This window comes from Eptatretus burgeri, chromosome 1 (assembly GCF_056783735.1).
Source record: "Eptatretus burgeri isolate ZD-2024b chromosome 1, Ebu_testis_v1, whole genome shotgun sequence".
Classification (NCBI taxonomy): domain Eukaryota; kingdom Metazoa; phylum Chordata; class Myxini; order Myxiniformes; family Myxinidae; genus Eptatretus; species Eptatretus burgeri.
Window position 1 is genome coordinate 146,348,155 of NC_140961.1, and position 24,228 is coordinate 146,372,382.

Here is a 24,228-nt window from a genome sequence, read left to right on the forward strand (position 1 = left end):
CTAAATCATTTTAGGTGGTTGGCTGCCTGGGTGCCTGTCAGCCATCTTTGATTGCAAAGTGAAAACAACGGATGTGCATATGTATAACATCATCTCTTGTCTTTGTGCAAAGTATGAATAAAATCGGTCCATACATGTCTGAGATATGTTTGCGAAAACACACACAGACTCACAAATCGAGACCAAATCCATAAGCCCACATTTCAGATGAAGTCCAACGGGAGATAAAAAAGAGAGTTATGTCTTTTGAATTGAAAAATGTAGTTTTTATTCATTGAAAACAAATTGTGGACTGATGCATGACTGCAATGATAAATCACAGTTTGTCACTTTAAACAATAATGAGCTTTTATTTTCATCGACAATGACATTTCTCAGATTCGTTGATACATCTTGATAGACCTGGTTGACTCAACAAGAATAGAGAAGAGAAATGACAAAGGAAGAATAATTCACAGCAAACTCCAAAAAGTGGTCTTATTATTGGGATTTGTCTTCTGATGTCATTTGAGGGATTTAACAGTAATACATTTTATGGTAATGTGTGTCTGAATGTCAAGGAACTTCCGGTGAAGTGCTTATCGTACAAGGCATCAAAGGCTTCACTCTGGGCCACAGTCAAGTGATTCTTCCAATCTCCAACTTCACCTGAAATGTAAAAAAAAAAAAAATTAAAAGGATTCCTTTTTTTCATATACAAAGTCGAGGATTGTGGAAGAACTAGTATGGGTAGACTGAATGGATAAGGTCACAACAGGACAAAAGGAAGAGTTGAAACGGAGGAAACACCAACAGCAGATTTTAAGGCCAAGATGGAGGGATACTGATAAACAATGGATGGTTATACATATATATCCATATATATATATATATATATATATATATATATATATATATATATATATATATATATATATATATATATATACATATATATATACATATATATGCATATATATCCATAAATGGGTTATGATACACACATATATATATATATATATATATATATATATATATATATATATATATATATATATATATATATATATATATATATATATATATATATATATATATATATATATATATATATATATATACATATATATATATATATACATATATATATATATATATATATATATATATATATATATATATATATATATATATATATATATATATATATACATATATATATATATATATATATATATATATATATATATATATATATATATATATATATATATATATATATATATATATATATATATATATATATATATATACATATATATATATATATATATATATATATATATATATATATATATATATATATATATATATATATATATATATATATACATACATATACTGGTAGGGTAAGAATACTGGTTCTGGCTCACTTTTCCCCATGTAAATGAATGGGGGATTTTCAGCGATTCCCTTTTTTTTCCCTAAAAATAAACCCCCTTTTTATCCCAAGGTATATTTATTTGTCTCCCCTTTTAACCTGGAGGTTGAACCTCATTGAATTGAACACCTGGGGGTTGAACAGCTCACTCATTGAACCTATAAAGATTTGTTCATTCTCAAATTCCTTCAATAGTTTAATTTTCTTTGCACAATAATCCCAATCTAAAATATTGACAAACAAAACATTTGAATCTTTATATTTTTTAAGATACCCCATTTGTGCCATTACGAAATGATAAACTTCTCTTAATGCTCTTGTTTGACCACCTCCTGAGCCACATATCATTTTGAGATTATAGTAAATTGTTTTTTCATTGTTCAATTGATAACCATCAAAGTTTTCAGTCCATTCAAGGATATTCATTTTTTTCTTTACATCCTCTAACTTACTAGTTTTTAAATTGATTCGCTTATTTGTTTTATTTACCTTTGTTTTAGTTATTTTTTCAATAAGACTTATTTGATATTTTTCACATTCATTATGTTTTCCATTTATATACCAAGACTGAGATTTTCTCCACTCTTTGGTTTGATTAATACTTGGTTTAACCATTTATATATTGTGAAAAAACGCGGCGGTAGCCCTAAAAACCCCTAACCCATCTTCCCATCGTTAAAACACAATCTATTCTATTCACTCTATCATACAATATCCATATGGAACACAATCTATTCCATTATCTAAAATAAATCTATCATCAAAGGCTCCTAATGCCTTTTTATTTACTTCTTCACTATATATGTTATGTTTATAACTTGTTATTGTATTCATTTTCCTATATTCTTCTTTCTTATTCATCAAACAATTATAATAATTTCTAAAAGTTATTGATTTCTTTATTACATATTTCTTTATTCCCTTTAACCTCTTATCAATCTGTTCACCATACTTATAAGCATATGCCTTTGCTCTCAATCCAATAAACTCACTCATTACTTTTCCACCCAACTCATCCTTAAACTTACCAATAACCTTTTCATTCTTTTTGGAAAATAACTCACTCTTCTTGCTGAAATTACTTGTATCATATACTCCAATATTTTTCTTCATATCTTCATAAACATCATCAGTTTTTATATCTAGGATAAAACTATCAGTGTCCATATACAACAATGAAACATTTTCACCATACTCTTTCTTTAAGTCATTATACAAATAATCATACATCAATATCTTTGATAAATCAAGAACTGCTGTTCCAATATAAATTGGTTTATCCATTACAATACTTTCCTTTTTCATATGAATTGCAGAAAAGTTCTCTGAAAAAACCTCTTCTCTCTCAAAACTTGGTTTATTTATCAATCTCGAAGCTTCTTTCCAAGATGTTGCGAATCTAATGTTTTGCCTGTTTCTAACATTTTCCATAGTCTTTCCAAATACAGCATTATTCATTAATTTATAAAAGTCCCCTTCAAATTTTACTTTTGTATTTGCTCTCATATCTGTATTGAATTGAATATACTTTTTCACCCAAGGACTTTGTTTAAATTTTAAAACTCTATGAATTTTAGCTACTCTCAATCCTTCTCTCAAAAACTGTTTTAAGCTTCTCTGATGCAAAACATATCCCTCTTTATCATAGAATGTTGTTAATAACTTTTCTGTTGATTTGCCTTTAATATTAAAACTTTTATGATAATCACTGAACCATTCTTTCTTTGGGGTTTCTTTCTCACATGCAAAAGGAAGGTCTTTATGCTTATTATGAAGAACACTCGGGTACCTCAAATCAACTTCAAAATAATAACCTTCTTCTTCGTCATTCAATTCCTCTTGAGAAGAAATAACAATATTCATCAAAGCCTTTTCATAATCCTTTTCTTCCACCCACTCTAATTTACCATAAGGCAGAGATTGAGACATTGCCCATCCATACAAATTATTAGCATCAAAATACATCAAATAATTACTATCTTTTTCACTATCATAATTTGGGAGATATTTATTATTTGCTTTCGCATATCTTTTTGAACATACTTTGATATTCCACCTCTCTTGGACTTCTCAATCATCAAAAGCATATCAACATCACTGATTAAATCTATATCTTGTTTTGTCATTTTCAACATTGCACTCCAAGCTAAACCAGGAGCTGTGAAATAGTGGGCAGGATCTAATCCATAACAATTTTTATTATGACAGAGTGTTCTAAAAGCCTCAAACACATCAGCTAACAATAAAACATCTGTTTTTAGATATAAATCATGATATTCTCCAAGGTTCTTTATCTTAAATATTTTCCATATTTCTTGTGCGTGTTTATATTCCTTATCACTTATCTCTTCTTCATAAAGGTTATTATAGAAACTTTCTTTTGAAGGAAGTTGTGTTTCTTTAAATCTCATAAATGAATCCATATAATCATAAGGATAAATTCCCTTACTTGTAAGAATTTTCTCTTTACTTTGAATTTCATTCCTTGTTTGAATTTCCTCTCTCGTAAGAATTCCTTCTTTAATCAGAATTTCATCTTTAATCTGAATTTCCTCTTTAGTTAGAATTTCATTCATTGTTCGAATTTTCTTTATAATTAGAATTTCATCTTCAGTTAGAATTTCTTCATTAATTAGAGTTTCCTCTTTACTTTGAATTCTCTCTTTAATCTGAATTTCCTCTTTAGTGAGAATTTCCTCTTTTGGAAAGAATTAATTAAGATTTGGAAAAGAGTCCGTGGAGCTTAGATTTGTTGCGAGGTAGGCTCGTGGTGTTCCCATAAACTTGTAAGAATCTAGAAACCAAATACGAGTTAAAGGTTTTGTGAATATCATTTTTGAAAATGAAATATACTTTTGACTTGTGTTTGTTATGGCAGAAATATTCCCTGGTGTTTTTGAAAGTTCATTTATAAATAGATGTGTATCATAGTTGGCGCTGTTGTGAAGAAAGACTGGAATAAAAGAAGGTAATTTATAATTAAGATTACAACAGGAATGAGCGGGACCTCTATATTTACCAGTAAGATGACAATGGTCCCTAACTTTAGACTCCTTAATTTCCCCCTCACAAATATGACAGATATTGTTCATTCTAAATTCTAATTTTTCTTCTTTGGTTAATTTCATCGGTTCATTTGTTTCTTTCATTAATTTAGTGAGTCTTATACAATCCTTTTCTAATCGTTTTACAAACTCTTGTGAAGCATTTTTTCCACGATAATGTTCAAGTTTGTTATACTTTTCTCCAACAGATGATTTGATATAATAACAGAAACCACAAGGAATATGTTTTTGATATTTATTTGTATATGGTTCTTTTGGATTAGGAGAAGCAGTATTTATCTTTTTAAGGATACATTCAAAATCAGCGGATATCACAAATGGGTGCATGATAGATTTATTATAATCTTCAAAAGAAATCTTTTCACCAGGTTTAGGCATTGTAATTACAGCTGATTTATGATTACTACAATATTTTGAATGTTGTTCTAATCGTTCTTTTGTATGAAATGAATTAAGACATCGCTTACAAGGATATATTTTGTTTGCTGTTCTGAATACCTGAGAAGAGATTAATCTTGATAAATTATTGATGTATGTGTAATGTGAATTCTTTCCAACACTAAAATATAAAAGGTCAATGTGTGTTTCTTCATTTTTATAGTTGTTTGAAATTTTTAATATTTGAACTTTGTTTGTATCCGTTAATCCATATACATTAATAGAAAGATTATTCTTTTTCTCAAATTTAGGAATATCTGTTAGTGGCATTGGGAATTTAAAATCTTAAATGTCCAAGGTATTCTCATATTTCATATATTGTTTTACTCTTTCTGAATTACATTTTGGTGGATGAAAGTGAGCAAGAACAGACCAGAGAAAACTTTTATTATCATTGTTCTTAATATTAACAACTGCCTTCTTTAGTTTTATTTCTTTTGGTAATTCAATATAAGAAGAAGCTTTAAGAGGGTTTGATTTTAGAATGTGTATATCTAAAAAGATGATTTTTTAAATATTGAATCCACTTCCTACCACTGTATTATCAACATCCTCCTCTTGTCTTGATAGTTCTTCATAAACCCCACTATTCAAAATATCTTGAAATGATGTTGTAAAATGAAGACCTGTTCTCATATAAGGAGTATGTTCTTCATCTTGTCTTTTCATATTCATTTTCACTCCCATATAAAACTTTAAAGTTTTCATTTCTTTTAATGTCTTTTTAATAAATTTTTCAACATCGGGTTTCACTATTTCAATTGATTCAGCTATTGATGATGGACCGGGTTCTCCAAATTGAAAAATCATTATTTTTATATGCCCTTTAAATGCCCCATCAGTGTTTTCAATATAATAGTCTCCCTTTACTTTAAACTCATTTTTCTTGTGTTTTTGTGATTGAAGATGTTTATTATAACTACTCTTCAAAACATCCTTTGAACAGATATCACAATGTTTTCTTTCCAACTCAAGAGGAGATATTTGATGAAATAGATTAAATGTGTGTTTGTTGGTTCGGAGGTGTTTTCTATAATGTTTATATTCGTGATTACAAACATCGCAGTACGTTGTATTCACCATATTTATAGAATAAAACTTTGCTTAAACTAAAATTTTCTTGATGAAAATTTCGTTTAATTTATAGGTGAATCTGTGCTTAAAAACATTTTATCCTCCAACTTTTTCACTGAATAAATACAATGTTTCAAGACACAAAAGACAAGTTTCAATCAATCTCTTCATCTGTTAAAGATACTGAGAAATATGTTAAGGATGTAAAATTGAACAAAGATAAATATAACAACTATTGGATAAAAACTATTATGGTAAATAATATGAGTTCTTCAATTTCCTTCAGTGGAAGGGCTTTTAGTATACCTGGTAGAACATCAATTAAAGTATCTCTAACAAAAGTTTCTCCTCTCCTTCTAGTAATATATTCAAAACTAGAAAAAGCAATGAAACAAGAAAAAGTATCAAAGAACAAAAACCTGATGGATGAAGCTTTAGAAAGAAAAGGTAAGACCATCTGTAATATGCAAGGAGAAATTTGTATTTTTTTCAACAACCCTAAAGATGTAAATCCTGATGAAATAAAGGATGTTAATATATCAGGTGAAATGACATTTCGTTCAATAGTAGTTAACGATAATTTTAAAATTACCTTTAATATAAAAAATGTTGTCGTTGAATCTGATAATGAAAAAAAGTATATCGATATCGATGGTAATATACAACTGAAAGTATAGATGAATTTCAGTTTAAGTAAAGTTTTACTTTATAAATATGCTAGACTTTCCTGATTCTTCATATGACAAATTTGAGAATTGTCCTGCATGTGAAAGAGGGGGATTAAACACAGAGTCAAAAGCCTATAAACAATGTATATTCTGTGATTATCTTCTAATTAATGATAATAAAAAATATAAAAAGGAAAATAATTCTCTTAGATTTACACCAAAAATGAATTACTTTACAAGATTGATTGGAGAAATGAATGTAAAGTATGAGGATGATAACACACCTTTCCTTACAAGGGAAGAAACTGAACGTATAAGAGAAATGTTCAAAGGATTGTTGTTATATATTATTCATGGATGTAATTTTCAGGGAAATATCAACACAAGATATTGTATAAATAAAATAATGGATTATCTTGAAATTAAACCTGAACTTAGGATAAAATATAGAGTTTCTAAAAAAGCCAATAATAAATTAAATAACTTGTTTTCTAAATATATAAATGAATGATTTTTTACCTATTTGGGAAAATAAGATAAAATTTAACAACCATAAAAATCTCCCAAATTCATTAAGATGTCTCATAGTTGGTTCAAGTGGATGTGGAAAAACCTGCTTACTTTTAAAAATGCTCCTCACTCCCAACTTTTTAGATTATGATAATTTAATAATTTTCACAAAGTCGAGTTTTCAACCAGAGTATCAACTACTCTCACAAGGTTTTAATGCTGGTCTTCAAAAAGAAGATATAATCGGTTTATTTAAACGTCAAAAAAACCTAAATGATTATAACATTGAAGATATAATTCAACTATTTTGTGATACACAGAGATGTAAAAAGAAATCAAATCCTATAACTTGTATTCTTAGTGATAATACAGATGATATACCGTCTCCCCAAGATTTGGATAAATCAAAAAAGAACCTCGTTATCTTTGATGATTGTGTTAATGAGAGAAACCAAACAGTAATGGACAGCGACTACACAAGAGGGAGACATTCTTCTTGTAATTGTATTTATCTTAGTCAATCGTACTTTCAACTTCCTCGTCGTTCCATCAGAAACAATGCTCATACTTTTATTTTATTCAAGTTAAATTCAATAGATATCAATAATTTTTGGAGAGATAATTGTTCTACATTATGTAGTAAAAAGAAATTTGAGGATTACATGAAGCACACGACTGAAAAATATAAATATATTGTTGTGAAACAAGATGAGATATTAAGGGATATATTTTTTGTTTTATAAACAATTACATATATAAATGACAACTATTATTATAAATCTTGTGGGTAAATCTGCTTCTGGAAAAAACTTTCATAAATCAAGGTTCTTGTGTAGTACAAATGAGAATATTGTAAATTTACTTAAAAAACACCCCGTGATACGCATTGTATCAACAACAACTAGAGCAATAAGACCTGGAGAAGTAAAAGGTGAAGATTATCACTATATTTCAGTGGAGGAACATATGCGATTGAGGAATGAAGGACAAATATTTGAGGAGGTTTCTCTTGGTACAACAAAATATTCACATTGTAAGAGTGAGTTAAAGAAACTAAAATCTGGTGGTGTTGGGATATTAGAAACTAATCCAGAAGGAACGAGACAAATTATTAAATATCTGAGCGGGGTGAAGATTTTATCATTCGGTTTTGATGTTGATGAAGAAACTCAACGCAAACGTATGAAAAGCAGAGATGCAAGGATTAGTGAAGAAGAAATTACAACTCGCATTAATGTTAATAAAGAATTTGATGAAATATTTAAAGAAAAGGATTTATTTGAACACATCTACTTGAATGATGAAGAAAAGGAAAATTTCCCTGTTAATCTTTACAATTCATTAAATGATATTTTACAATAAATAAATGGATACAAAAGAAAGAGCAAGAAGATTTAAGGAACATCAAGAGTTGGTTTCAAAAGTTGTAAAACAGCAGGAAGACATAAAGAAGAAACGCAGACAGAAACTAACGGGCGAAGAAGTATTTGAAAGAAAACAAGAGAAATTTTTTAAACCACTTTTAAAAACTTCCCAAGAAAAAATGAAAGATGTTTCCACAGTTCCCACAGTAGAATATACTCCCAGAAAGCTCCAAATGTTAAAAGATTTCAGTCAAATGACGGAGGAAGAATTAGAGCATATTGGAGAATTAGAATATGATGAAGGTTTATTTCAACAACTGGAAGAGATTAATCAACCCCCTGATTATATTGTGAATGCTGTTCAAAACAATGAATATTCAGCGGATTCAAAAACCAAAGCAGGACTCATTCCAACAGAACAACCAGCAATATTTCATCTTGTTCAAGAAAAGGTATTGATATTTAATGATGAATTAAGGTTCTTAAGTTCTGCTCAACCCCCTGTTAAACTAACTCCGAGATTAATGTTTCTTCTCACAAAAGATGGAAGACAAGGTTCAACTGTGAGGGATGAATCAAAGTATATTGATAAACCATTGGATATGGAAAATAATGATGATAGAGTATATATTGATTTGCTGAACACTCTAAATTATAAGGTTATTCTTTCTGGTAAAAGTAGGAAGAATGAGAAGGAGAAACACATTATTCAGGCTTTAAGTATCCTTGGTTCAGGTGTTAGTTTTCTTTCAAATGACCCATCGCAATTAGTTAATAGACTGTTGTTGTTGTTAGGCAGTAAGAAGGCTGGAAATAATTGTTTTAATGAAGCATCAGCCATTTTAGACCAGTTGATGAACATGAAAATAATTAATAATTCTCAATATAAAGACATTTTATCTCATATTAAATAAGATGAGAAGCACAATCCTTAGTTTCAATTTCACAACAAGCGACCACACATCTTCATTCCCATACCCACTACAACTTGACACAACAAAAGAATACGAGGCATCTTTATTGTCCATGGAAACTTATAATACCTTATTTAATATAACTAATAAAAATGACAAGTTTAGTTATAATCCCGGAAGTGGATACAAAACGATAACAGTCTCACCCGGAGCATATGAGATTTCTCAAATATCTTCCGAAATTGCTCGTCTTATGAAAGAACAGGGTGATGAACCAAAAAATATTGTTATAAACATCCAAAAACATACTTCAAAATCAACGATTAAAGTTAAAAATAACTACAAGGTTGATTTCACAATTGATAATTCATTTAGAGAGTTATTGGGTTTCTCCTCAAAAAAGATTGAAACTAATGGGACTTTTTACAGTGATAATGTCATTCAAATATCCTCAGGAATAAATTCGGTGTTAATTCACTGTGATTTGATTGATGGTGCTTATAATGATGGAAAAAAACAAATACAATATTTTCATTCAGCGCATACTCAACCGCAATTGGTTATAAATTCAATATGGAACCTAAAAATTTGGTTTATCTACCTGTGTCAGGAAAAACCATACACAGAGTAAATTTTAGGATAACCGACCAAGATAATCGTGTGATTTCTTTTAATGGAGAAGTTATATCTATCAGAATTCACCTACGTGAAGTTTTCCAATAAATAAATACGATGGTTATTGTGAGGAAACACGAGTTGGGAAAATATAAAATAATTACAGGGGATGGGATGTTCCTTTCCCCATACTACAAGGGTGAAGGTATGTATCTTGGTAGAGGATACTATAAACCTAAGAGACAAAGGGGTGTTGGACATCAATTTAGAGGAGATGGGATAATTGATACTCTCATGGGTATTGGTTCAACTATTCTTAAACATAAAGATCTAATTGGTTCAACTGCTTCTGCTGTGGGAAATGTAGCAGGTGCTGTAAAGAGTATAAAAGATGCTCAGAAGGAATCTCATAAATTACAAGCAATAAAAGAAATTAAGAAAGACAAAACTCAGTTGTCCCCCCAAGAACGACAGAAAATAATTCAAATACTTGGATCAGGGTTTGAAAAGTTTTAACATCTCTTTTCCTAAATAAATACAAGTATGGAAGCAATTGATAGTATCTATGATTTGGATGATACTATTATTATATTATATGATGATACTGTTATTATCTCAAACTCCACTAAAAAAGAAGATTACTTCAAGGTAAATGCAATAACTGGAACAGACTGGAATACAAATGGTACAAAAAGTTTTGAAATAAATAATCAACAAACCTATTTGAATCTCTCCGAAAGTTTCTTGTTGTGTAAATTTAAATTCACTAAGGCTGGGAATAACACAAACGCTACACTTGTAAATGATTTCTTCTGGAAAATGTTTGATAGTGTGCGATTGTATATTGGAACACAAGAAGTTGAAGCGGTTGATTATGTCTCTGCTGTATCTGAAATGATGAAATTTACACTCTATACATTCAGTGATAGAATGGGAAAGGGGTCTGTCGAAGGTTTTATTCCTGATATGTCAACGGGAATAAACACAGACCCTGGATATATTCAAAGGAAAGGAATGTATAATGATGATACAAAAGCAGAAAATAGTTTTACTGTGGCAGTTCCTCTTAAAGGTATATTTGGATTTTGTGATTATGATAAAGTTCTGTATGGTCTTAAAATTAGATTTCAACTACAAAGGAATGATAATGAAAATAGATTGCTTTTTGGTGTTGGTAGTGCTTTTGGTGAACAGAATAAATTTGTAATTGAGGAGATGAGTTGGTATATCAGTGAATATACTCCTAATCTTAAAACAGAAGAGATGTTGAATCGAAGACTTAACTCAAAGAAACCACTCAGTGTATCATACCTCAAAAGAAGATGTCAACACGTTAAACTCAACCAAACTACTTACACATGGAATTTGGGTGTTCTGGAAGGAAAGCCACGATATCTGTGGATGATTTTTAAAAAGCCAGATGGTGATACTGCGACTGATAAGAATAATGCATTGAGTGATAATGCTAAGGCGAAACAACTTCGCGTTTCTCTAGATGGAACATTTTATCCACGAGATAGATTGGAAATTAATTGGGAAAAAAATGATTTTGCTGAAGCATACAAGTCTTACCAAAAGGTGTGTGAAAGTAATGGAAATAAAGAACCTATTTTGGATATGACAGCATTTAAAAGTTTGTATACAATCTATGCGTTTGACCTGAGCGCTCAAAAGGAAACTATAAAGTCTAATCGAGTGGATACTTCCCTATACATTGAAAGAGGAGAGAGTGAAGAAGTTGATACATATTGTTTGCTTTTGGAAGAAACAGAATTGCAGATTAATACAGATAATGGTGTGATGATTAGTCTCACATAATTTTTTGTTAAATAAATGAGTGGCAAAGTACCAACTGGGGTATATGTTAATCAAATCAATCTTCAAAAACTATCATCTTGTGTTCAAAATCAAAAGCCTTGTACGATTAACGTTAATACAATTCAGAGAAAAGGAGCAGTAAGAATTGATGTTTTGCTCACAAGAGAACAGGTTAAAATCTTGAATGACACTGGCTCACTTAAAATTAAAATGACAAAACCAATGTTGAAAAAATATTCAATAAGAGAGACGAGTGGAGGATTTCTCCCATTTCTAATTCCTTTATTTGCTGGTTTAAGTGCGGTTGGAGCATTGACGGGTGGTATTTCAACAGCGGTGAAAACTGCCAACGAAAGGAAGGCTCAACTCCAGGCTCAAAAAGAATTGGAAAGACATAACAAAGAGTTGGAGAAACAAATTAGTGGAAGTGGTGTAATTGTAGATTTTGCTGAAAAACTTGAAGGTCTGCCTGATAAAGCGAGATTGTTAGTTGGAGATATGCTTTCTTCTATAGCACAATCAGGTGTAAAATTAACGAAAAGAGGTAATGGATTATATCTTTCTAATAAATAAATGAGCATTGATGAGTGGTTGAAAGAATTTGGAAAGAATACAACATCAAATTTACAACTTGCCAAATATTGTAAGAAATTAAAAATTAATAATGTGGTTATTTGTATGAGAGATGAATTAACAAATGTGCCGAAACATACAAAGAATATTATTATGAACTTAGAAGATAATAATGGGAACGGTTCTCATTGGGTTTGTATTTTTAATCGTCAAGACAAATATTATTTTGATAGTTTTGGTCTTCCACCACCTGTTGAAGTTATAAAATTCTTACAGAATGGTGTTTATCAAAAATTTCAAGTCCAAGAATTAAATTCCAAGTGTTGTGGTCAATTATGTCTATATGTGTTATTTCAACTCAACAAAAATAAAATTTTTTATGATATTATTTTTAATCTAATATAAATGACATGTTGGTAAAGATGGTTCTATCTTTGGTGTATCTCAAGAACTGGATATTGATTTATCAAATTATTACACAAAGGCACAGGCTGAACGACATAAATATAATATAACCAAAAATATTAACATGAAAAATGCTTATAAATTAAAAAATTATCCAACCCCAACTGAAGCGAATGACTTGGTGAGATTAAGTGATTTATCACAATATATATACTTAAATAAAACGGCTGTGTATTCCAAAGATACAGAAGTGTTGATATTATCTCCAGGTCATACAGAATTCACAGTTCGAATTAAAATAAATTTTTATAAAGAAGGGCGTATCGTTTGTATGAGAATAGAACAATGGGGGTATGATATGAATGATTTAGGGTATAATTGGTCATTTAAAATTAACCTCGAAGACCTGGAACAATTAAATCAGTCTCGTAAGGAAGAATATTATCCACTTGGTATTGAGAATGAGTTTTGTGGGGCTACGATTAGTAAACAACAAATAAAAGAATTTAATAAGGGTAAATATAATAATGGTTTTGCCCTTGTTTATCTCATGAAAACAGAAAAAACAGGATTATATATAATAAGTAAGGAAATACAAAATGATTTAACTATGGGAAGATGGGGAGGTGTTTCGTGCCATAATATTATTCTAACATATATTTCTAATACATAAATGACAGCAAGAAGGCTTCAAGAAAATTATCATTTCTGTGTCCAAGCATGCCTTCAAGAAAAGGGTATTCGGTATTTTAATAAATATGTTCTACAACATAAGAATGAGGTATTTTCAATAAAAGATTGGCATTATGCTGATGTTGATAAACCAACAACTTTAGATTTAATTAGAATGTTAAATAATGAAAAAATTATAAAGTTAAGAAAAGGTAAGGCTCTTTTAGAAATTCAAAAGAAATTTTATTGGTTTCCTGTTGTAAAAAAAATTATTTTGGATACAGGAATAACAAGAAATCCTGATGAATATATGTATAATATTCTATGGGGTGTAAACGATTCAAGGATAGTAAGGGATGAGGAAGGAGTTGAAGAAGAGAGGGAAGAGGAGGAAAAGGAGAAGGAGGAGAGGGAGAAGAAAGAGAAGGAGGAAAAAGAGAAGAAAGAGGAGGAAAAAGAGAAGAGAGAGAGGGATGAAAGGGAGAAGAGAGAGAGGGAGGAAAGAGAGAAGAGAGAGAGGGAGGAGAGGGAGGAAAGAGAGAGAATGAATAAATATCAAAATATGGAAACCAGTGAGATTCAAAAAAGATTGGTGGTATTACAGAAAATAACTCAACCCACCGAGGAGGAAAACAAAGAATTGACAAGTCTATTTGCAATACTTTCGACAAGACTATTGGCATCGACAAGATATGGATTTTAATTCAAGTTTTTCATTTTTTTTTTCTTAAATAAATGGAGGAGAGAGTGAAGGCATTTCTAAGGATTCTTTATGTTTAAAAAATTAAGATTCAAATGTGCATGTTGGAAACTAAAAAGGTTTTTGCACTCTGCAGGAATTTTTCTCATAAATAAATGAGTTATTGTCTCAAATGTAAAAAGAAAACTAATACGAAAAATATTTCATATATTAAAAGCAAAAATAACAGGGTTATACAAAAAGGTATATGTTCGGTGTGTGGTTCAAAAAAAAATCAATTTATCTCCAAACACAAACTCGGAGGAGATATACAAAAGTTTTTATCAGGAAGTAAATTTACAACTACTGGAATACCAGGGGAATTACATCTTCCAGGGTATTCTTTCTGTGGTCCAGGCACAAACTTGGATAAAAGATTAGATGAGGCAGACAATCCTAAATCCTGGAGTAAACCAATCAATAGAGTTGATGAAGTGTGCATGAGACACGATATTGATTATGGGAATACCACAACGTTGGAAGAAAAGCATGAAGCCGATAGAGAAATGTTGTATAATTTGTCTCTGATACAAAATCCAACCTTGAGAGAAAAGGTTGATAGGTTCATCGTGAAGAAGATGATTAGTGCTAACTTGAAACTTGGACTTGGAAATTCAAAAAACTTATAGGCTCTAATGATGCCATTAAGACTGAAGAGCAATTAGCTGATGAATTACATAAACCAATATTCACAAAGTTTCAGAGAAGGAAAGTTTATTCAAAGGAAGTTGATTATATCTGGTCTGCTGATTTGATTGAACTCAATAATGATAAGGGGTACAAGTATGCTTTAACCGTTATTGATTTGAGGAGTAGATATGCGTGGGTTGTCCCTTTAAAAAACAAAACAGGTAATACTCTTATGTTAGCTTTTCAACAGATATTTAATAAAAGTAAGAGAAAACCTAAAAATTGTGGACTGATGAGGGTAGAGAGTTTTATAACAAGACATTTATGAATTTTCTAAAAAATAACAGTATTACATTATACAGTACCTTTAATGAAGGGAAGGCAGTTGTTGTTGAACGTTTTAATCGTACCTTAAAAGAGAGACTATATAAAAAATTCACACAACTCGGTTCACAACAATGGTCATCTTTTATTCAGGATATTGTGGATAAGTATAATGACACGATTCACACGTCAACAAATATGAAACCATCAGAAACATTTACAAAATTAAAATATGAAAAAGAGATTAATGTCAGAAAACCTAAGTTCAAAGTTGGTGATATCGTAAGAATATATAGGTGGAAATCTCATTTTGAAAAGGGTTTTACTGAACGATGGACGAAAGAACTTTTTAAAATTGTTGATGTAATAGATACGGTTCCTTGGACTTATAAAATATATGATTTGGAAGGGGAAGAGATTTTAGGTTCATTTTATTCACAGGAATTACAAAAGACAAAACTAAGCAGATAATACACCTTTGTGGACACTAGAGGGACAAGTCCGAGGTGTATTACAGTATATAATGTGTTTCAAGGGGGACGTTCTTAGATCTGTGAACCCCAAACACAGAATCCTCAACTGAATAGTCAAGGTTTAACTTTTGTTTGTGTGTGTGTGTGTGTGCAATGGGAGCAATAGGTTGGCGCTTCACTCCCTCCTACTATACACCGTTGTGGACACTCGAGGGCCAAGTCCGAGGTGTATAACAGTATATAATGTGTGTCAAGGGGTGGACGTTCTTAGATCTGTGAACTCCAAACACAGAATCCTCAACTGAATAGTCAAGGCTTTACTTTTGTTTGTTGATGTGTATGTGTGTGTGTGTGTGTGTGTGTGTGTGTGTGTGTGTGTGTGTGTGTGTGTGTGTGTGTGTGTGTGTGTGTGTGTGTGTGTCCCAACCCTCACATTCAAAATCTCAACCCCAACCCTCACGTTCAAAATCTCAACCCCAACCCTCACATTCAAAATCTCAACCCCAACTCAATCCTCATCCAACACAATGTCTTTTTCAAAATGAGATTTCCACATATATATATATATATATATATATATATATATATATATATATATATATATATATATATATATATATATATATATATATATATATATATATATTTTACGTTTTTTTTTTTCTCTTCTTCCAATTCTGTCTTTTAAGGCTTTCAGGTTTGATGACATAGAAAGAGGGAGTAAGAACTTTCTTGATAGGTTTAAATCCCAAAGAGTGGTAGCATTTCAAGTCTTCAAAATAAACCCAACTTTCCAAGTCTCCAAGGTAGTTATTTAAACCATCAAGGCAGAACTCATTTACTGATTTTTTCAAAATTTGTGTCTCCAAGGTAGTTCCCATATTTAGAACCATCTTGGCAGAACCCTTTTCCTGAGTCTCCAAGGTAGTTATTTAAACCATCAAGGCAGAACTCATTTACTGATTTTTTCAAAATTTGTGAGTCTCCAAGGTAAAACTTGTATTCTGGCTCATCAACGTATAACTTGTTCAGTGGGTATTGTCTTGATAACTCACAATGAGTACTATTGCTGTAAAACTCTTTTTCAGGATTTTGCTGGTCTCCAAGGTATAACTCTTTGGTTGGGTCATCAAGGACGAACTCGTTCTGTGGGTCTTGGTTGCTCATAAGGTCTTCAACCAAGCCAACAATTTCGCCCCAAGTTGTAGCAAAAGCAGTATTTTCATTTCATATTTCAGACACAATTTCCTGTGAGAGAAAATAATAATGTATTAATTAAGTTATTTAATTATTAAATGAGTATGCTTCAATCAAAGTTTGAAAATAGGAAAATAAAAATCTTACCTCAACAGATAAGAGGTTTGAATCCAGTTCATCAACTTGAAGGTTTAGTTCCATACAAGACAGAGAGTTCCAAGGAACCCCAAAGTCATCCCACTCAAGGTCTTGCTCGTTCTGTAGGTCTTGGTCGCTCACAAGGTCTTCAACCAAGTCAACAATTTCCCCCCAAGTTGTAGCAAAAGCAGTATTTTCATTTCGTATTTCAGACACAATTTCCTGTGAGAGAAAATAATAATGTATTAATTAAGTTATTTAATTATTAAATGAGTATGCTTCAATCAAAGTTTGAAAATAGGAAAATAAAAATCTTACCTCAATGGATAAGAGGTTTGAATCCAGTTCATCAACTTGAAGGTTTAGTTCCATACAAGTCAGAGAGTTCCAAGGAACCCCAAAGTCATCCCACTCAGGGTCTTGGTCGCTCATAAGGTCTTCAACCAAGCCAACAATTTCGCCCCAAGTTGTAGCAAAAGCAGTATTTTCATTTCGTATTTCAGACACAATTTCCTGTGAGAGAAAATAATAATGTATTAATTAAGTTATTTAATTATTAAATGAGTATGCTTCAATCAAAGTTTGAAAATAGGAAAATAAAAATCTTACCTCAACAGATAAGAGGTTTGAATCCAGTTCATCAACTTGAAGGTTTAGTTCCATACAAGACAGAGAGTTCCAGGCAAGCACACAGCACACCATTGCCAGCAAAAACAAATGTTTAAAATGGAGCCTGGGCTTGAAGCTTTTATAGGGAAAGACTGGTGGGTGTGGTTTCCTTTGGAAATTCCCTGGGCAAGCCTAGGCAAGCCTTCATTCGGAAATTTTTCAAAACCATAACATCCTGTAATTTTCTAGTGATTTCTTTGTGAGTCAGAGATGAACTGGAAATGATGTAAGAGTGGGCGGGGCTTAGCAAAAGTAGGCGGGGCTTAGGAAAAGTGGGCGTGGCTTAGAAAAACCCACACGAAAAGTGGGCGGGGCTTAGCAAAAAGTGGGCGGGGTTTAGGGAAAGTGGGCGTGGCTTAGAAAATACCTCATGAAAAGTGGGCGGGGCCTAACAAAAGTGGGCAGGGCTTAAGAAAAATGGGCGTGGCTTAGAAAAATACCTCATGAAAGGTGGGCGGGGCTTAGCAAAAGTGGGCGGGGCTTATAAAAATCCACAGAAGGTGGGCGGGGCTTAGCAAAAGTGGGCGGGGCTTAACAAATAACCTGTGGCTCAGGAGGTGGCCAGATGAGAGCATTAAGAGAAGTTTATCATTTCGTAATGGCACAAAAGGAGTATCTTAAAAAATATAAAGATTCAAATGTTTTGTTTATCAATATTTTAGATGGGGATTATTGTGCAAAGAAAATTAAACTATTGAAGGAATTTGAGAATGAACAAATCTTTATAGGTTCAATGAGTGAGCTGTTCAACCCCCAGGTGTTCAATTCAATGAGGTTCAACCTCCAGGTTAAAAGGGGAGACAAATAAATATACCTTGGGATAAAAAGGGGGTTTATTTTTAGGGAAAAAAAAGGGAATCGCTGAAAATCCCCCATTCATTTACATGGGGAAAAGTGAGCCAGAACCAGTATTCTTACCCTACTTACATACATACATACACACATACATAAACATTACAATATGTATTTCCATAGACTGAACATAATTCTCTGGAATTTTTCTGCTCAACTTTCAGCCATGGAGCCCTCGAGTGTGGACCTTCAGGGTACTGAATATCTAACCAGTACCAAGAAAGTGATATGCCGGGGGGGGCGGGGGGGGTTATTATTTGAAACTTTATTTATAAGTGAAGGGGTTAATTTCCCCATAGATGAGATATTTCAGTGTGACTCGTAATACCCCTGTAGTAGGGAGCAGCACTATGCCATACACATTTACATCTGGAGAATTGTGTTGCTTCCCCCCACCCTGAAACCCTGAGGCAGTATTTTTTACCCCTAAAACAAACCCCTTGCAAACACTTACAGTTTTCAACTCATTTCATCCAGCGTTTCAAGATTGCGTGGAAGTCAAACAAAGAAACACACAAATACAAAGGAACACTTCTCAAATTACAGTATTTCATTAGAAGTTGAAGAAAGCACAAGTACTCAAGTGGCATTTTCACATTTAGGACTCAATAGATCAGGAGTTTTGTTTATCAAAATACGTGATTTAATTATATTATTCACATTCTGATAATCACCTTTTCTCAGGAATGGAGAGATTGATTGATTCATGGAAGGCAAAGTGCTGTAATTGGTCATTTTGTTTGTTTTCATGGAGTTGAATGATGTGTGATGAACAATCTTATCAATTACTTCATCAGAAATATCCTTTTCCAAGAACTTGATGATCTTCTGAACTTCACAACGCAAGTTCTGTGGCAATAATGTGTTCATAGTTAGCATTTAATACTGATATCAGCACATGCCTTGCCGTTCAATCTATGGTTTGATCTGGAGGAAATTGCAAAAAATTGTGGTTTGCTGCATCTTGCCCACCAAACCTTAGCAAATAACAACATATAGCTTGAATAAAATTACGAATTCAGATAAGTGCAAGATGCCCACTCAGTGCGAGATATACATATATAGATACATAGATACATAGATACAAATATGTACATAAATAAGAAAATGAGCCATCAAGAAAATATAGGTGGACCTGCATCATATCAAAAATAATTGTGTAGCTGCTGTACTTGCAATGAACATCATCTACCTTGCTTGTGCAAAGGCATTCAAGTATTGCATTGCATTGACATGACAGTCCTTGAATGAGTGAGGCACCATCAAGCATATAACATACTTTTTCATTTGGTGCAAGCATCTCAATGCCTTGTCCCATATTCCAAGTTGCATCACCAAGTAAGAGCTTGTTTTCTTTCAAAAGAAGTTCATTCAGATTAAACAGAAATGCAGAATGGCTGCACAGCTCAAATTTGAATATATTTTCAAAATTTTCAGTTACATTGCCTGCAACCGTTCGCATATGTTGAAAGAGCAAATGGAGATCTATATGGACAGACTGAGCAAAATCAACTTTTGAACATACCTTTTGGCTCGTTGAGATTACCTGATCCCTTTTCTTGAATGCTTCGTCCAAAACACTACTCCCTTTTGTTAACACCATGTTTTTTAAAATGTTGCTACTTGCTTCCTTTGCTTTATGAGCAGTCACTGTGTCATCAGATGTAATACCGGTGGCAACATTTCACATAGCAGATTCAGTATAAATGGATTTCACTCCTGAAGGAACCCAAAGAGAAGTGGGTTGTCATTACATCTGTTGTCTTCTTGGTCTTTGTTGCATCTTTATGCAGATCCCTTGTCAGGTAAGCTATGTCGGTGAGATACTGCATGGCATCCTTTGCATCAGCAGATGATGGCATGGATAGCAGCCATTGTCTGCATTGAGACTTGGCTATTCCCTGATCCAGTGTCATGTCAGGTTGCCTTTTATCTTCATACTTACAATTAACAACTTTTTAATTATCAACTCTGATGACATCCCAGCTCAGCAGCAATCACTGCTCCAAATAATGTGGCTCCCTGTGTTGATAAAAGCATTCACGTCTGGATGCTGTGTCAAAAGCTGAATCATTTGATTGAGATAAATGTGTACTGATTTGGCATACAATTTATGCCCTGCAGCAGCAAAATATGGCAGTAATTCTTGGAATAACTGGAGATGAAGACACCAATTCCCCATCCATTCTGCTTTGATAAATTAGTGGAGCAGACCAACCATTTCATTATGGTATGCTGCAGCTGTAAATGTACAGTTTGTCAACTAGCCATTGCCACTTTACTGACGTCTTCCCAAAATCATCCAGTAAGAATTTACAGTACCATGCAAAAGTTTAGGTTATTCCAATGATATTCATGATTTATGGTGAATTCATCACATTATCAGTGATAACAGTCATATGTGTTTATGATTGTAAATGCAAAGCCTATATAAATGCATGTCAAACAAACTGCTAAAGTAAATAACAAGAACAGTGTCATTTTATAATATCAGTCAATACTTTGTGCAGGCATTTTGCCTTATTGAGTGCCATCACTCTTTTACCCAAGCTTCCTGTATTTGACTGCAAAATGCCACAGGAATAGTGTGCCAAATCTCCTGGAGTACATTTCACAGTTCTGTTGGGTTAGTTGGGTTCCTCTTGCTCTTCTCCATTTCCAGGTAATTACTTCCACTGCTGACGGTGGATGGAAGTTATGTTTTTCTCTCCTGTTTCTCTGTCTGTCTGTCTGTCTATTTCTTTGTCTGTTAGCAAGATATTGCAGAACGTTATGGACAGATTTGGAGGAAACATGGTGGACAGCTTGGTTTTGTGAAGAGGTCCAATTGATTATATTTTGGTGAAGATCCGAATACAGATGCGAGAATTAAAAAAAATTCTTCACAATTGAGAGATGAGGGAAAATACAATATATAGTCTGATATTTCAAAACGTTTTGGATGGGTTATGACAAAACAATTGGTGGATTAGTTGGGTTGGTGACAAGAACAAGTTCAATCGATTTTGCCTAAGGTCCCGATGATGATCTGGCCCATTAGCAGGATACAAAATGCAAACCATTCATTCTGGCAGAGGTATGCACACTACCGAATGTTTTAACTTGTCATTCTTTTTCTCTGCCTTGATTAAGTTGTTCTTTCATACACTGTAGAAGATGAAATACCTTGTTTGAATTTGGCATCAGAATGCATTTGGGTTTTCATTGTTTTACCTCCTTCATGTCTTCATAAAAGATGTAGAGGATGGGGTGTTTGTCCTTGTTGTCCCACCAACCTTTCACGTGGTCCCACCATGAACCCCAACCCACTGCAACAATGATAAACAAAGCCAAGGTGGAGGAATTACATCAGGTGACAAAACCAAAGGAAGATGTAAGTAACGGAATTTTTGTTGGTTCTAGGATCATCCCATTTCCCCCAATGACTTTAATGTTAACGCAGGGAAAAAGTATTTGACCCTTTCAATAAAAAGGAGTGAGTTTTTCGCTCACAAACAAATCTCCTTCGGAACCAACTTCTTCTCCTCTCCCACCTCTTCCACAAATCCTGCACCAGCTTCTCCACATTAAATTATTTCTGGGACCAAGTTCTTCCTTGAGCCTCGACTATGCATCAAAAACTTCATTTTTAACACCCCTTACTTTATTTTACCCCCAACCACCCACCCTCCACTCTCTTCCTCTTACCTATTTATAACCCTATTTGAGCAGAGATTCATTCCCTTTACATCCCCACCTGCAGATGAAATCTGGAAGAGTATACAACGAACCAAAAACCTGTTTGCCCACCCTCCTCCTTTGCAGTTTACGTGTTTTTTGAAAAATAACTCCTGAATCACAATCCTTGAAACTTGCTTGTAGAGTTAACAATCCGGCCAAAAAAAAAAAAAACCCACTTCTAAAGCCATGGCAGCAGAGTGATGCTGCAGATTGCGGTGGAGTAGTTGACACTGAAATAGGCAGTGGGTGGTTCTGTTTTTTCAGACTACAACTGAGCTGGTCTGCCCACTTGATGTTTATAGGTATCATCCCAGCTTCAACAGAAAGTTCTTGCTAAGAGGTTCTGGGGATTATCGCATTTTGGATGGAAAGTGTGTGTGTGTGCGTGTGCGTGTGCGTGTGCGTGTGCGTGTGCGTGTGTGTGTGTGTGTGTGTGTGTGTGTGTGTGTGTGTGTGTGTGTGTGTGTGTGTGTGTGTGTGTGTGTGTGTGTGTGTGTGTGTGTGTGTGTGTAAAGCAGGAAGAGGTACTCGGCCTTCCCTCCCACCTATAGTACATGGAAGGTGGAAAAGTCCTCATACCTTGTGTCGTTCAACATTCTTCTGGAATGATCCATGATCCCATCTCTACTCTAAATTCTAAATAAAGCGTGGAGGAGGACGACGGTTCGACAAAACTCAGGTATCTGCTGTAATGTTGATTTTTGAAGAAATTCGAACAGACAGGTAAGCCATTCTGGAATTACTGATTAATACTCGAAGCTATGCAGTACGTTAATTAATTATTTCACATGTTAATTATTTTCCTTTTTCATCACAACGAGTTTGGAAACTCAATCTCTGTCATGGACGACTCGCTATCATGGGACGATTATGGCTTTGAATCAAATCATGACATCCATTATGCTAATGTACATTTCAAACTCAATCAAGTCGACTCTGAAATCGACAAAGTTGACGTAAAGTTTCATTTCCTTAATATAATGCAATACAAACAGCTCTGCTGTATGAAGAGTAAGTAATGTATTGTTACGAATTCGCGCCCGCCGGCGTGCGATCGGCCACGTAACTCTAATCACAACCGCATCGCACACCGGTTGGACAATTCAGTCGTGACCCTCCTGGAACTATTGCCAGGAACCAGTCACGGGTGGGGGTTTAACCTCACCACAGCCCAATCCACATTCTACCCGCGCGAAATAGGGTTACTCGCCGAATATTGAAATACCTAAGTACTCGCGCGGGTAACCTACCGATGGGCTGCACCGCGCCGCAGGTCGGCTCAGGACATGAACCGCTTTAGCGGTCCGTTCTGTTTTACAGCGATAACTGAGCAGGTATTATCGCCGACCTCGACGGATCCGATTCTCTTACCCGGGTGTTTAAAACCCAATTAATTATTCCACGATGCAAGATGGCACTTTCAATGGGGAAATAGGATGCAACGAACGGGATACATTTCACACAAGGACATTTATTATTTACACACACATCACAAGCAAGGCAGTCATGCACGTATGTACAACCAGGCAGTAATGATGCAATAATACAAGAAAGGAAGCAAAAGCAATACCACCGAATACGAGCAAGGATCAATGTACATGCACAGTCACTTATACAGTCGTTACTTCACAGGACACAGCGCCACAGCATTCATTCAAAAGCAAAGGAATGGCAACTCCCAAAGATGAGAGTGGCAGACAGGGTCCATGGAACTTTATAGTTCGTGAGCCTTGGTTGACCGAATGGGCTCATGAGACCGATGCGGCTTACCCGCAGCCTCGTGGTGCGACGATGGGCAGGTCGCGACGTCTCGTCCCCACATCAGCAAGCGGAGCCACGCCTGATCTCGGGCCTTGCAACGATGGGCAGGTCGTGACACCTTCTCCCCACGGCCACTAGGGCAGCCGCGCCTGATATCGGGCCTTGCAACGATGGGCAGGTCGTGACGCC

The 24,228-nt window shown here is 33.6% G+C and overlaps 1 protein-coding gene across 1 annotated transcript in view; it reads right to left on the bottom strand.

Moving 5' to 3' along the window:
- Nucleotides 1–251: 251 nt before the first annotated feature.
- LOC147035705 (sulfotransferase 1C1-like) overlaps nt 252–24,228 on the bottom strand; it is a 110,302-nt gene continuing 86,325 nt past the window's right edge. Inside the window, exons 5-7 of the mRNA XM_085847027.1 lie at nt 21,772–21,866; nt 19,233–19,407; nt 252–648 (exon numbers count right to left, since the gene is read on the bottom strand). Of these exons, the coding sequence (XP_085703153.1) occupies nt 533–648; nt 19,233–19,407; nt 21,772–21,866 (386 nt within the window). The 3' untranslated portion in view covers nt 252–532. The remainder of the gene's footprint in view (nt 649–19,232; nt 19,408–21,771; nt 21,867–24,228) is intronic.